Genomic DNA, 15676 nt, shown 5'->3' with positions numbered 1-15676 from the left:
TGCCAGCAGATTCTTTGCATTTCATCCGTCATTAGGCAGCACAATGAATACCTATCAAGTGCAGAAAAACTGGATTGACTGGTTTGCGTTGTTTCCATCGGTGCAATATAAGGAGACTTATATCTATCTTTACAGCATAAATCATCTACATAAATCCCCCATTATGTGACCAAAAGGTAAATATGAAAAATTAAGGTTATTTCTAAAGTATGAAAACAGTCAACTGCCTTCTCAGGATAAATACATTTAAAAAAGTAAACACAAGACATATTAACGCTGCATATTGAAATTTTGCAAGGTGCACTTTAAAGGCACGTTTAACCAAGGGGACTGTCGGTGGTCAGCTTACTCTGGGCTTTACAGCATTCTTGATCCTCTTTAAACTCACCTTTACAGTTATCCCCTTGCACAGAGCAATATGGTAAACATGAAAACTAGGGCAGAGCTTGACTAATCAGATTTGAGTTGGTGGGGGAGCTACTATGTAAAATTCAGAATTAAGACCAAGACCACATTTCTTATGCATATGCTAGTAAAAAAAACATTGGCATGACAGATATTTGTTGGACATTAATATGTTTATTTATAGCAAGTAATATTTAAAAACTAACTGAACAAACATCAGAAGTTATTTAGACCAACCAATAAAAGTGACCTTTGTAGCCATGTTTGACAGAGAACTAAACATGTCTCCTTAATAAGCGCTCAGTTCCAGGAATCTAGGCCTCCACAGAAGTGACTGATGTTAAAATCATTTCAAACAAGTTCTTATCCAATGTGGTCTGGAGAGTTGACGCCTCTGTCAACATGCTGTTCCCTAGGCAGTCTCTCCAAGTTACTTCCAGTTAATATTTCTTCGATCCGTTTCATTCTTTGTTTAAAGTTAAGAATTGTTTGCCCTAACGTAGAAAACAGGGCGCTATGTCCATCTTTGTCTCTATGTTGAGGGTCTATGTCTTTGGTTTGCTTTATTAACGTGTTGTCTTGAGTATATAGGAGGAGACGTCCAGACTGCCCAACTCTGAACTTATGATCTACTAATACTGTCTTCGGCTGATCTCCAACATTATTATGGTCTTCTTGCTCTTCACAAACGATATCATTCTTTTTTAGAAGGCTTTGGTTTTCACAGAGCTCAGGCACTTTGTTGCTCCACTTTTCACTCTCTGTCCACTCCGGTTCCATTAAAGGTTCTACATGATCTACCATCATCTTTAGGTCCCCTTGATCTTGCAAATGACACCAAAATACCTGTGCGCCTGTTCTAGGAGGATACACCTCAGTATTATCCTTTGCCCATTGAGATTCTAAATAGGCAAAATCTTCAGTGGTGCTCTTCATTTTGTCCCTTAAAGTGTTTTCCTTAGGATCTTCAACTTGCATCTGGAAATCTCTATTGTTTGTCTCCGCATTTGCACCCCAAAATTCAAGCTGAGCGAGCTTTTCATCAAGCTGCCTGTTCTGCTTGGGCAGTCCGACATTGTTTTCTTGAAGGTGTTTTTCATAAATATCAATATTATTGTTGTCTTTTTGAGATTCCGAGTGAGACAGATCAGCAATGATAGTCTCCTCTGTCTTATCATGTAAGATGTATTCATTTTCTGAAGGATCTTCAATTTGTGTCTTCAAGCCGCCATTATTTGTGTTCACTGTCGCACGCAAGGATTCAAGATGAGCCAGCTTGTCACTAAACAGCTGATTTGTCAGCGTGTCCTTGTTTTCGCAAAGATATTCAACTAGTCCTGTCAAATTTGCATTATTTGTATCCATGTTTGCACTCCATGATTCAAGATGAAACAGTTCCTCATTTTTCTGAGGATCATCAACATGTGTCTCCAATTCTTCATTGTCTTTTTGGATTTTCAAACTTGGAGATTCACACAAAGCTGAAGATGAGTGCTCGATCGAGGCATCACCACTTTGCCTTTGTGAGCTTTCATCTGTTACCTCTGACTTTGCACTCCATGATTCAAGATGAAACAGTTTCTCATTTTTCTGAGGACCATCAACTTGTGTCCACAATTCTTCATTGTCTGTTTGCATTTTCGAACTTGGAGATTCACACAAAACTGATGAGTGCTCAATCGAGGCATCACCGTTTTGCCTTTGTGAGCTTCCATCTGTTACATCTGACTTTGCACTCCATGATTCAAGATGAAACAGTTCATTTTTCTGAGAACCATCAACTTGTGTCCCCAATTCTTCATTGTCTGTTTGCATTTTCAGACTTGGAGATTCACACAAAACTGATGAGTGCTCAATCGAGGCATCACCGTTTTGCCTTTGTGACCTTCCATCTGTTACCTCTGACTTTGCACTCCATGATTCAAGATGAAACAGTTCATTTTTCTGAGAACCATCAACTTGTGTCTCCAATTCTTCATTGTCTGTTTGCATTTTCAGACTTGGAGATTCACATAAAGCTGATGGGTGCTCTATCCAGGCATCACCGTTTTGCCTTTGTAAGCTTTCATCTGTTATCTCTGACTTTGCACTCCATGACTCACGATGACACAGTTCCTCAGTTTTCTGAAGACCATCAACTTGTGTCCCCAATTTTTCTTTGTCTTTTTGCATTTTCAGACTTGGAGATTCGCAAAAAGATGATGGGCGCTCGATCAAGGCATCACCGTTTTGCCTTTGTGAGCTGTCATCTGTTACCTCTGACTTTGCACTCCCTGATTTAAGATGAAACAGTTCCTCATTTTTCTGACGACCATCAACTTGTGTCCACAATTCTTCATTGTCTTTTTGCATTTTCAGACTTGGAGATTCGCAAAAAGATGATGAGCGCTCGATCGAGGCATCACCGTTTTGCCTTTGTGAGCTGTCATCTGTTACCTCTGACTTTGCACTCCCTGATTTAAGATGAAACAGTTCCTCATTTTTCTGACGACCATCAACTTGTGTCCACAATTCTTCATTGTCAGTTTGCATTTTCGGACTTGGAGATTCACACAAAGCTGATGAGTGCTCGATCGAGGCATCAACATGTTGCCTTTGAAAACTTTCATCTGTTACCTCTGACTTTGCACTCCATGATTCAAGATGGAACAGTTCCTCATTTTTCTGAGGACCATCAACTTGTTTCCCCAATTCTTCATTGTCTGTTTGCATTTTCAGACTTGGAGATTCACACAAACCTGATGGGTGCTCGATCGAGGCGTCACCGTTTTGCCTCTGTGAGCTTTCATCTATTACCTCTGACTTTGCACTCCATGATTCAAGACGGAACCGTTTCTCATTTTTCTGAGGAACATCAAATTGTGTCCCCAATTCTTCATTGTCTGTTTGCATTTTCAGACTTGGCGATTCACACAAAGCTGATGGGTGCTCGATCGCGGCATCGCCGTTTTGCCTTTGTGAGCTTTGATCTGTTACCTCTGACTTTGGACTCCATGATTCAAGATGAAACAGTTCATTTTTCATAGGACCATCAACTTGTGTCCCCAATTCTCCATTGTCTGTTTGCATTTTCAGACTTGGAGATTCACATGAAGCTGATGGGTGCTCGATCGAGGCATCACCGTTATGCATTTGTGAGCTTTCATCTGTTACCAATAACTTTAATTCCAACATGTCTTCACTGACAGAGTCCTCTTCATACTCAAGGGACCCACAATTACTACTTGCAGTTAATATTACATCTATCTTCTTAAGTTCCAACTGGCCCTGAAGATCAAGTATTGTTTGTTTCAAACTGCTAACAAGAGAGTTAAGATCATCTATAATTTTGTGTTGATAAACTAATTCTCTCTTTTGCTTCTCTAACAGCTCATTTTTGTCAGAGAGAAGAGACTGAGACTCTTCAAGTTGGAGATGATTAGCTTTGACTGCTGCCTTAAGCTGTGCTATCTGTTCATGGTGTTCATCTTTGGCAGATGTATGATCTCCCAACTCTTCCATAACCATCTCATTCTGCTTCTTTATAAAGACATCTTCACCCACAAGTTCACTCAGTTTGTTGTTCAGCCTTGTATTCTCTGCCCAGGCTTTCTCCATTTGAGACTCAGCATGATCGAGCCTCCATAATAGTTTGCCCTGATCTTCCATTTGGCACCTTAGTGTCTGTAGTTTTGTTCTCAGCCGATACATTTCAGTTTGATCCTTTTCTCTCTGAGATTCACTGTGTGCTAAATCAGCAACGATGGTCTCTGTCATCTCACTCGCAAGATTCTCATTTTCTTCCAAAACTTTTACGCGTGTCTGAAGGTTTTGGTTTTGTTTCTCTATCATCACTCCCCACCTTTCCAGCTGATCTACGTCGTTATGGAGGTTTTCATTCTGTTTAATCAGCATGTCCTCGTTTTCTTGAAGATATTTGATTTGCATCCTCAAATGCGTCTCCATCTTCATACTCCAGGACTCAAAATGAGCCAGCTTTTCACCAAGAAATCCATTTTGTTGAGTCAACACAGCCTTGTTGTCTTGAAGGACTTTAACTTGGGCCCTCAATTCTTCATTTTCAGTCTCCAGATTAACAGTCCAAATTTTAAACCGTGCTCTCCTGTGATCATGGAAATCATTTACCTCAGTCATGTTCTTTTGACTGTTGATCCCTGCGTCCGGATGACCTGCTTCCATCTTGACAGTGGGAGAGAAAGGATCAGTTTACTCACTTTGGCTAAGTTTGTGCAACATGTTCTTGAATGTCATTAATTTTGGTCTTACACTTGTTTTACTCCGCTTCTATCTTCTAATCAGATATCAAACACACGGCTGAGGCTGGTCCCCTTATTCTTTATGACCTAACAGAGAAGACCAGTTGAAAGGCCAGCTGACATTTAAAATGACTTTGATTAACTGCTACGGAGTTATAAATTCCAAATTTATTGTATTTAGTTAAGTTAAAGTACCAATGATTGTCACACACACACACTTGGTGTGGTGAAATTTGTCCTCTGCATTTTACCCATCCCCTTTTTAAACCCCTGGGAGGAGAGGGGAGCATTGGGCAGCAGCGTTGGCCGCGCCCGGGAATCATGTTTGGTGGTTTAACCCCCAATTCCAACCCTTGATGGTGAGTGCCAAGCAGGGAGGCAATGGGTCCCCTTTTTATAGTCTTTGGTATGACTCGGCCGGGATTTGAACTCACAACCTACCGATCTCAGGGCAGACACTCGAATCACTAAATACTTACATCTTGAAAATGTATCACTATCATTTGAGTCACCAATGTATATGATGTATTTAAACATTAAATACAAAAAGTATTTTCTAAAACATATTCTGAACTATTGTACTCAAATTAACATGCCCCCACCATCAATTTTAAAACTGGGTGTTTTAGGTCTAGGTTTACACACAATTCTTGTCAAATTTTATAAAAAGAATGTGCTGACAATATGAAAAAAATGAGTAAACAACATAGCTTGTCAGTCATCAACCAAAAACAAAGTGACCCTTAAAGTTTATTAAGGAAGCCATGTATGACCAAAACAGTTCTTTGAAGTACTACTGTTGAACTAATAAACCTAGCAACTGTCCATAAAAGTTATTTCTGAAAACTCAATATCAGTATAAAATATGCCAAATAAAATTACAGAAATTAGTCCTATTAACAGAAACTTTGGATCTGTTATAAACGCACAGCAGTTCAAAATACTGAAGTTATAATGAAGTCCGTGTCTATGAGACTTCATCAGGCCCAACTCTTGTTCCACTGCATCAGCTGTGTCCATGAGGCATTTTTCAACAGCTTCTTGCTTATTTGCAGCCTGTTTGAGTTCTAGTTGGTTATACAGTTCATAAACACTTTGTTTTAAATTTTCTATGGTGGCATTAAGATCTTCTATGACTCTGTTTTGATAAATGATTTCCATATTTTGCTTTGCTAACTCATTCTCTTTATTAGAGAGGATAAATCCAGTCTCTTCAGCTTGGAGTTTATTATCCTTTAATGCTGCTGTCAGCTGTGCAATGTGTTGTTTTTGCTGATCTCGAAAATTATCATGCTCCTTATCTTTTTCCTCAAGCTCACGCAGTTTGTCGGTCAACTTGTGATTCTCTGCCAAGTTATTTTGCATTTGAGATTCGGCGTGATCTACCCTCCTCCTTAGGACATTCTCTTCCTGCAATTCAGACCTGAGTGTCTGTACTTCGAGCCTCAGACGGTTATTCTCATTTTTATACTTGTCCCTTTGAGATTCACAGTGGTTCAAATCAGACATGAGCGTCTCAGTCCTCTGCTTTATAAGTTTCTCGTTTTCTTTATGGTCTTCAACTTGTTCTTTCAAATCTCCATTCTCTGTCTCCATCTTCAGACTCCAAGTTTCAAATTCAGCCAGCTTTTCTTTGATCAGTTGATTTTGCTCAGTCAGCATGTCATTCTTCACACGAAGATCTTCAACTTCTTGTGTCAAATCGTCATTATTTGTGTCATCGTTTGCACTCCTTGATTTAAGAGGAGTCCGCTTTTCAGTGAGCAACCTGTTCTGCTCAACTAGTCTGAGCTCTTTCTCTTGAAGATATTTGACTTGTGTTCTCAATTCTTCGTTCTCGGTTTCCATCTTCAGACTTGGAGAGTCGCATGAAGACAAGCTGTGCTTCAAGAGCCTCTTCTGGTCAGTTACACAGTCATTGTTTTGTTGAGGATGTTCCATTTGAGAGGTTGTATCTCTCGCCTCTGGATTGCTCAACTCCCATTCGTCTTCGCTGACATGCTCCTCATTATTGACTGCCTCCATGAAGCTCCCACAACTGTCGCTTGCCGTTAATATTTCATCCATCTGACTGAGTTCCAACTGGGCCTGAAGATCGTGTATTCTTTGTTTAAAACTGCTAACAAGAGAGTTAAGCTCATCTGTGACTTCATTTTGATATATTATTCTTCTGTTTTGCTTTCCTAACTCATCATTTTTATTGTAGAGTAGAAATTTTGCTTCTTCAAGTTGGACTTTATAATCTTTTAATGTTGACTTCAGCTGTGCAATCTGTTCACTCTGTTGATCTTGAAGAGATTTTTGTTCATCTAACTCTACTCTAACAATGTCATTCTGTTTTTTTACAAAGGTATCCTCGTCCTCAAGCTCCCCAAGTTTGTTTTTCAACCTTTCATTCTCGGCCCACTCCTTTGCCATGAGAGATTCAGCATGATCTATCCTCCTTAATAGTTCATCTTGGTCTTGCAATTGACTTCGAAGTGTCTGCAGTTCTGTTCTCAGACCATAAATCTCTTTTTGATCCTTGTCCCGCTGAAATTCAAAGTGGGATAAATCAGCCATTAATGTCTCCGTCTTCTCACTCAAGCTGTTTTCATTTTCTTTACTCGTCTTTACTTTAGCCCGCAAATTTTCATTTTGTTTATCTGTCCTCACGTTCCGTATTTCAAGCTGAGAAACTTCATCATTGAGGGACTCATTCCGCTTGATCAGAATGTCTTCATTTTCTTTAAGAGACTTAACTTGTGCCCGGAGGTCACAATTTTGTGCCTCCAGCTTTGCTTTCTGAGACTGAAGTATGGCTGCTTGATCACTGAGAGACTTAACCTCCTCATCAAGTTGGTTCTTGTTGTCTTGAAGAGTTTTCACTTTCGCCCTCATGTCACAATGTTGTGTTTCCGTCGTTTCCTTCTGAGACTCAAGTAGAGATAACTTGTCAGTGAGGGACTTAACTTCCTCACAAAGTTGGTTATTGTTTTCGTGAAGAGCTAGAATTTGTGTTCTTAAGTCGTCTTTCTCCCTCTCTTTGGTTTCATTCGTGATTTGATCATTTTCCAGGCTATTTTTGTCTTCAGAGAATTCAGCATCTGAACCTAAATCCTCATTGTCAGTTGACTCATTTTTACCCACCTCACGTTTAAGGACACTTTTGTGATTAATCATAGTTTTCTCTTTTTCTTCATAAAATTGAACTTGTGCTTTGAAGTTAGCACATTGTGTCTCCATGTCGGCATTACGAGACTGAAGAACAGCCAGCCGATCATTCAAATACTTAATTTTATCATCTTGTTGGTCCTTGTTTTCTTGCAGATTGAATATTTGTCCACTCAAGTCGTCATTCTCCATCTCCATCTTTACTATCTGAGATTTAAGGCGAGCTAGCTCATCAGTGAGAAACTTAATTTGATCATCTTGTTGACTCATGTTTTCTGGAAGAAAATTCATCACTGTCCTTTTGTCTCCGCCGTCAGTCTCCATCTTGAAACTCTGTGATTTAAGCTGAGCCAATTTGTCTTTAAGGAAAACATTCTGTTGATTTACTGCTTCCTCATTTTGTTTGGTTTCTTTAACTTGTCTTCTTAAGTCTGTAATTACTGTCTCCATGTTGTTTTTCTGCTGTTTAAGCTGAGACATCTGATCTATGAGCTGCGTATGTTGCTCGTGCAGATGGTTGTTTTCCACAGAAACTTTGATTCGTGCATTCACGTCCTCATTGTTGTCCATGTCCATGTTTACATTTTCAGATTCAAGATGAGCCGACACTTTACTGACAACTGTCACCTCACATGTATTTTCTTTTGGAACATTTGAAAGTTGAGATTGAAGATACTGAAGCTGTGTCCTCGAGTTGTCTCTCTGTGTTTCCATTTCCAAACATCGACATTGAATCAGAGCAATCTCAGAATTAGTTTTCTCTGTTTCCATCTTGTCAGTCCGACTGTCAATCAATGTCATGTTATAAGTAAAGAGGTTATTCTGCTGACTGAGAATGTTTTGTTGAAGGTCATTTTCTCTCTCAATCAGAAAACTCTTATACTGAATATGACGGCCCAATGTTTGAGCTCTTAAATCATTTTTCTCTGTCTCTCTCTTCATATTCTCAGACTCCAGATGAGCTCGCTTGTCTTTCAAAAACCTTTTTTGTTCAAGCAACAAGCTTTGTTTTTCCAAATCGTCAACATGTTCCCTTAAGTGGTCCTTGTTAAACTGTTGCCTATTCATCCACGACATCCTTCAATCTTTTTTGACAAATTGTTTTTTGTCAACCAATATTTAAATATGGTATTTTCAAAATACCATAATTCCGCATGTTTGCCCAATTTACTCAAAACAGAACCTTCTTTTGACCTTTTGGGAACCATGGTCTGTCGATTTATCACAATAAGATAAAAATAAATCAAGTGTCGGGAGAATATTTCCGCTTTATGACATACTATGACACAGAAGATGTTGCAGTACAAAATATTACATCAAAAATATGTATCAGCTTGTGATAGCAAGTATGAAGTCATTTTAGACTGATAAGCTCTAATCATAAGATGACATAGAGGGTGACAGTGACGCATCGATGACAGTGACCTTAAGTTATGACATCATCAAAGTTCCTCAAGGTAAGCTGAGGACTCTCACATTTGGCTTCACGACAATTTACCTAAAACCTAAAACATACTGCTGCAGCTAATATCACAGTGCTCTAATGGGAAATCACAGATTTTCAACTCTGTTATAGTAAGTATAGTATGTTATAGTGCAGTTTTACACCACTCCAGACTACAAACAATAATGAGGGTGGCAGTGTGGTCTGTTTCACTGACATGCAATGAGTGAGGTGGGTGGCTGTTAGGGAAGTGACTTTTTCAGAATCTGATTTACAAATGTTTGAAACAAATGTACAAAATATACTCGGTTTGCAGCCTGCACAGTAAACATACAGTGGTACCTTGGGATATGAGTGACGCTGTGACACAGCTTGCATCTCTGAATACTCATTTTGAGTAATAAAGTATGAAACATTTGAGGTGCTTACTATGAGGTCTGTCACACCGTAACCTCTCTATCTAGCTGTTATCTATCATCCCCTTGGTCTGTATTCGGAATTTATCAGTGAATTTTCTGAGTTTGTCGCTGATTAGTGACGCACGCAGACAATATAATTATAATGGGAGATTTTAATATCCATATGAATACCCTGTTAGACCCTCCGTGCGTGGCGTTTCAGACTAATTGGTAGCTGTGGTCTTACACAAATAATAAATGAACCCATGCATTGCAACGGTAATAAACACACCTAGTCCTTGTCCGGGGGGTCACCACCTCCAGAGTTATAATTTCCGTACACTAAGTAATGTCCGATCATTACCTTATAAATTTTGACGTTCTGACTCATTGTCAACAAGCTACTAATCACCGCTACTTAAGCAGCCGCAACATTAATGCTACGACTCTACCTGGCCTTCTTCCTTCGGTAATGGCACCATTCTCAAATTATGTGGGCTCTATCCATAACCTCATTAACAACTTTAAAGGGGAACATTATCACCAGACCTATGTAAGCGTCAATATATACCTTGATGTTGCAGGAAAAAGACCATATGTTTTTTGAACCGATTTCCGAACTCTAAAAGGGTGAATTTGGCGATTTAAACGCCTTTCAATTGTTCGCTGTCAGAGTAATGACCTTTCACCCGTGACGTCACAACATGAAGCAATGCACCATTTTCTCAAACACATTACACACACCAAGTCAAATCAGCTCTGTTATTTTCCGTTTTTTGACTGTTTTCCGTACCTTGGAGACATTATGCCTCGTCGGTGTGTTGTCGGAGGGTGTAACAACACTAACAGAAACGGATTCAAGTTGCACCACTGGCCAAAAGATGTGAAAGTCCCTCGTTTGTTCTGCACAATGTACCGACGACAGCTATGCTACAACAGAGATGGCAGAGATGGCAAGAATGTGTGGATATCCTGCGACACTCAAAGCAGATGCATTTCCAACGATAAAGTCAACAAAATCACAAAGGTGAGTTTTGTTGATGTTATTGACTTATGTGGAGCGTGTTAATCAGACATATTTGGTCACGGCATGACTGGAAGCTAAGCGATGCTAACATGCTATTTAGGCTAGCTGTATGTACATATTGCATCATTATGCCTCATTTGTAGCTATATTTGCATCCAGCCTTTCCCTCCACCCACATTTAATGCCAAACAAACACACACCCATCGTTGGTTAGAAGGCGATCACCGTATTCGTTCGCGCTTCCCCTCTTGCCGCTGTCTGTCGTGATATGGCTCAATAGCTTCAGTTTCTTCTTGATTTTCGTTTTCGCTATCTGCCTCCACACTCCAACCATCCGTTTCAATACATGTGTAATCTGTTGAATCGCTTACGGCGCTGAAATCTGAGTCTGAATCCAAGCTACTATGCTATACCTTTCTGTGCTATCAGCCATATTTGTTTCTGGTGGCTTCACGCAGTGACGTCACAGGACACTAGACGGGTGGAGATATAGTAGCGATGGTGTAAATCAGGCACTTTGAAGCCGTTTGTCGGGATATTGCGTAATGGGTAAAATTTTCAGGAAAACTTTGAAGAATAAAAAAAGCCACTGGAAACTGATTTTTATTGGTTTTAACCCTTCAGAAATTGTGATAATGTTCTCCTTTAACAATACCCTGCGCAACGCCAATTGATTAGTAAAGCTAAAAAAAAGGCCCCTAAAAGGCATATGCCCTGGTTGATGGAAAAAAAACAGCTCGTAAACTATCATGTAGAAACTGGAACGCAAATGGCGTGCGACTAAATTTGAGGTTGCCTATCAAGCATGTAGTGATAATTTAATGTTGGAGAGGAGTTAGCTGCTCAAAGTCATGACCCAGGATGGACCACTCCTCTTTGAACCAGTTGGTGACTTCTCTGCGTTGCTAACTTGTCTCCATTTATGATCCCCTAATGGTCTCCCAATGGACTGGACTTTCACATGAAGTTGGCACCCGGGGTGACAACACCTTATGCATCAGTCGGTGACGTCCCTGGATCCCCTGCTGCACCCACTATGGACTGGACTCTCACAATAACTGTATCCACTTGGCATCCATTGCACCGTTGACCCGGGGCGGATCCCCACATCTTTGGTCCCTTCCAAAGTTTCACGTTGTTCCCATTGGATTGAGGTTTTTCTTGCTCTGATGTGGGATCTGGTCCGAGGATGTTGTTGTGGTTTGTGCAGCCCTTTGAGATACTTGTGATTAAGGGCTTTATAAGTAAACTTTGATCGATATTGCGAAACAGCGTCGGACATTGAAATGATGTAAAATAGTTTCAATACAATAGAATATTGTTAAAAGCTTTATTGTCATCAAGCATGAGAGCATGATGGCCACTCTCTTGGGTGCAGTTAATATACAAGACAAACAACCATCCATCCATCCATCCATCTTCTTCCACTTATCCGAAGTTGGGTCGCGGGGGCAGCAGCCTAAGCAGGGACGCCCAAACTTCCCTCTCTCTAGCCACTTCATCCAGCTCCTCCCAGGGGATCCCGAGGCGTTCCCAGGCCCCCGTCGCCTTCTACCGATCGGACTTGCCCAAATCACCTACCTAGGGAAGCGTTCGGGTGGCATCCTGACCAGATGCCTGAACCACCTCATCTGGCTCCTCTCAATGTGGAGGATCAGCGGCTTTACTTTGAGCTCCTGCCGGGTGACAGAGCTTTTCACCCTATCTCTAAGGGAAAGCCCCGCCTCCCGGCGGAGGAAACTCATTTCGGCCGCGTGTACCCATGATCTTGTCCTTTCGGTCATGACTCATAGAGTCTTTTGACTCTATGAGTCAAAAGAGCCCAATAGGACTCTTTCTTCAGCTTGACGGCATCTACGATCTAGGATTACCGCAACAACAGGCACCAACCACCTTGCGGCCACAGCTCCAATCGGCCGCCTCGACAATAGTCCGAGTGAACATCGTCCACTCGGACTCAATGTCCAGCGCTTCCCTGGTGACATGTTCTCCCGGAGGTGGGAATTGAACGTTTGTCTGACAGGAGACTCTGCCAGGCGTTCCCAGCAAATCCTCACAATGCATTTGGGCCTGCCAGGTATGTCTGGCATCCTTCCCCACCATCGCAGCCAACTCACCACCAGGTGGTAATCGGTAGAAAGCTCCGCCCCTCTCTTCACCCGAGTGTCCAAAACATGAGACCGCAAATCCGATGACACAACTACAAAGTCGATCGTGGAACTGCGGTCTCGGATGTCCTGGTGCCAAGTGCACATATGGACACCCTTATGTTTGAACATGGTGTTTGTTATTGACAGTCTGTGACGAGAACAAAAGTCCAATAACGAAACACCACTCGAGTTCAGATCCGGGCGGTCATTCTTTCCAATCACACCTCTCCAGGTTTCACTGTCGTTGCCAACATGAGCGTTGAAGTCCCCCAGTAGAACGAGGAAATCACCCGGGGGAGTACTCTCGAGTACTCTCTCGATTGAATCCAAAAAGGGTGGGTACTCTGAGCCTTCGTTTGTCGCGTAAGCGCAAACAATAGTCCCGACCTGTCCCCCCACCCGAAGGCAGAGGGAAGCTACCCTCTCGTCCACTGAGTTAAACTCAGTGGACGAGATTAAATTTACAAGACAAACAAGTTATAACAATTGATACAAAGACAAAATGGACTGCCAATCCATCGATCCATTACTGCTTGTCACTCCCAAGGATCCAAGGGGGTAAAAAAACATAAAAATACAGAGAAACTCTACGATGATTGGTTGGTTTACATATGAGGAAATCCATGATGATTGGTTGGTTTACGTACGATGAGTCACAATTGGCTAAAGTTAGGGCAAAACATTAAGGCAGACCAATCAGGCAAGATAGGGCGAGCAATCACGCTTTAAAATCAGGAAGCAAAATCAAAACACATTGCCCGTAATAGTGGCAGAAACCATGTGAGGCAACTGCTTTGTTTAGATAACTGTTTCTTCCAGTGTGCATCAATAGGCAATTTATCTGTACTTTTACTTAACTGTAATCATTTTCAAGATTTTATAAACGTTCTGTTCGTTCTGTGTATTTCCGGTCTTGTCACCCCACTCCCTGGCAGGGGCAGCTGTGCGACAGGATCAAAAGAGACGTTGGAGATGATTTGCTGAACAAAAAGTTGCATTATTAAAAGCGAGCTTCATTAAACAGGTCTGCAGTACCCGGAGGAGCTCAGGTCAAAAATGCAGGACTCCTAACTTGGGGAAGCCAAACCATCAGTTTTATATTCCTTCTTTCTCTGTATGGGTGTGTGCTAAGTCAGGAGAGCACAGCCTGACCATGTAAGGAGATGTTCATGTGTAGTGCTGGAAAGACAACAGATGTATACCATAACTCAGGGGTAGGGAACCTATGGCTCTGGAGCCATATGTGGCTCTTATGATGAACGCATCTGGCTCTCAGATAAATCTGACCCGACGTTGCTTAACACAATAAGTAATTAATAATTCCGCTTGTAATCACAGTGTTAAAAATAAAGTTCAAAATATAAAACAATATCACACATTTTAATCCATCCATCCGTTTCTATCGCACCTGTTCATGAAGTCGCATTAATGTTCAAAAGTATTTTATTTATTATTGTTTACCTTCAGAATAACAATGTTATTAAAAAGAATAAGAGATGCACGCATTTAGTTGTTGTAATCTGGGAAAGTCCAAATAAAAGAGGAGGCGTAGAATTCTCTTGTCAGAGCGTGGGACGACACTATACAAGGGTACAGGTCTACGCGTTTCTCCTCATTGAGCTAAATTTAATTCAGTCTCTGTTTAATTCCTTGCTTAAAAATATTATACGGCTCTCACGGAAATACATTTTAAAATAATTGGCTTTCATGGCTCTTTCAGCCAAAAATGTTCCCGACCCCTGCCATAACTTGTAGGTTGACGTTTAAGATAAGCATGGAATCTTTCCTCCTGGATATAGCTATAACTTTTGCATTCTGAAGCCTGGTTTTATTGCTTCTCGTAAGAGAGCTAATTTCATTCCACATGCGGATGTCCAACTAAGACTCCTTAATGTATTATGGGCTCAAACATTATTTACTTAAACCTGGTGGTTCGCTGGAGCCTATCTCAGCTGGATTCGGGCGGAAAGCGGGGTACACCCTGGACAAGTCGCCCACTCCTCACAGGGCCAACACAGATTGACAGACAACATTCACACTCATATTCACACACTGGGGCCATTGTAGTGTTGCCAATGAACCTATCCCCAGGTGCATGTTTTTGGCGGTGGGAGGAAGCCGGAGTACCCGGAGGGAACCTACGCAGTCACGGGGAGAACATGCAAACTCCACACAGAAAGATCCCGAGCCCAGGATTGAAATTAGGACTACTCAAGACCTTCGTATTTTATGTATATGTAGTGTTGTTGTGGCAAGCTAGTTTTGCCGTGTAGCTCACTACCTTTAAGTAGCTTGGTAGCAGACCGAAATCTCTCCCCTGTTGGCGGCAGGTTAAACAAGTGCTGACCAGGGTGAGAGCTGTCTGCCAAGATTTTATTTGCCCTGCCGAGGCAGCAAGATCGAGCAATGTCCTCGAGGGAGGGTAGAGAGCGGCCGATAATCTTCACCACTGTCATGGTCACCCTCTGCAGTGCCTTCCCATCTGCAGCAGAGCAGGCAGCAAACCACACAGTTACGCAGTACATCAGCACTGCCTCCATGGTGGCCTGATAAAAAGATATAATTAATATATAAGATGCGCTTAAATATTTTAACATATAACATGCCTTTTAAAAAGAAAAACAAACTCAGAAGTAAATAATGTATAGAAATATTAAAAACGAATGTAGGATAAACTCCAGTAATTTTATATAATGTAATGCAATAATGTACAGCATTTACCTTGGAGTGTAATAATAATAATAATAATGGATTAGATTTCTATCACACTTTTTTATTATTGGATACTCAAAGCGCTCAGAGTAGTGGGAACCCATCATTCATTCACACCTGGTGGTGGTAAG

The 15676-nt window shown here is 41.2% G+C and overlaps 1 protein-coding gene across 1 annotated transcript; it reads right to left on the bottom strand.

Annotated features, from left to right (window-relative positions):
- Positions 1-2203: 2203 nt before the first annotated feature.
- On the bottom strand, positions 2204-15373 carry LOC133535710 (girdin-like). Its single transcript, XM_061875650.1, has 4 exons — positions 15115-15373; positions 5544-8455; positions 2305-4584; positions 2204-2227 (listed from the first exon to the last, which is right to left on the bottom strand). Exons 1-4 carry the CDS (start codon positions 15371-15373, stop codon positions 2204-2206), a joined length of 5475 nt encoding a protein of 1824 aa, XP_061731634.1.
- Between the last annotated feature and the right edge of the window lie 303 nt (positions 15374-15676).

The sequence above is a fragment of the Nerophis ophidion genome, linkage group LG16 (assembly GCF_033978795.1).
Source record: "Nerophis ophidion isolate RoL-2023_Sa linkage group LG16, RoL_Noph_v1.0, whole genome shotgun sequence".
NCBI classification, from domain to species: domain Eukaryota; kingdom Metazoa; phylum Chordata; class Actinopteri; order Syngnathiformes; family Syngnathidae; genus Nerophis; species Nerophis ophidion.
This window is presented reverse-complemented; position numbering and strand designations above follow the sequence as displayed.

Coding starts and splice junctions, on each gene's coding strand:
- LOC133535710 (XM_061875650.1), bottom strand. CDS start 15,373: ATGGAGGCAGTGCTGATGTACTGCGTAACTGTGTGGTTTGCTGCCTGC. Junction 8,456..15,114: donor TGCTACCAAGCTACTTAAAG/GTAGTGAGCTAC, acceptor ATGTTCCAAAAG/AAAATACATGTGAGGTGACA. Junction 4,585..5,543: donor TGTTAATAGGACTAATTTCT/GTAATTTTATTT, acceptor CCCACTGTCAAG/ATGGAAGCAGGTCATCCGGA.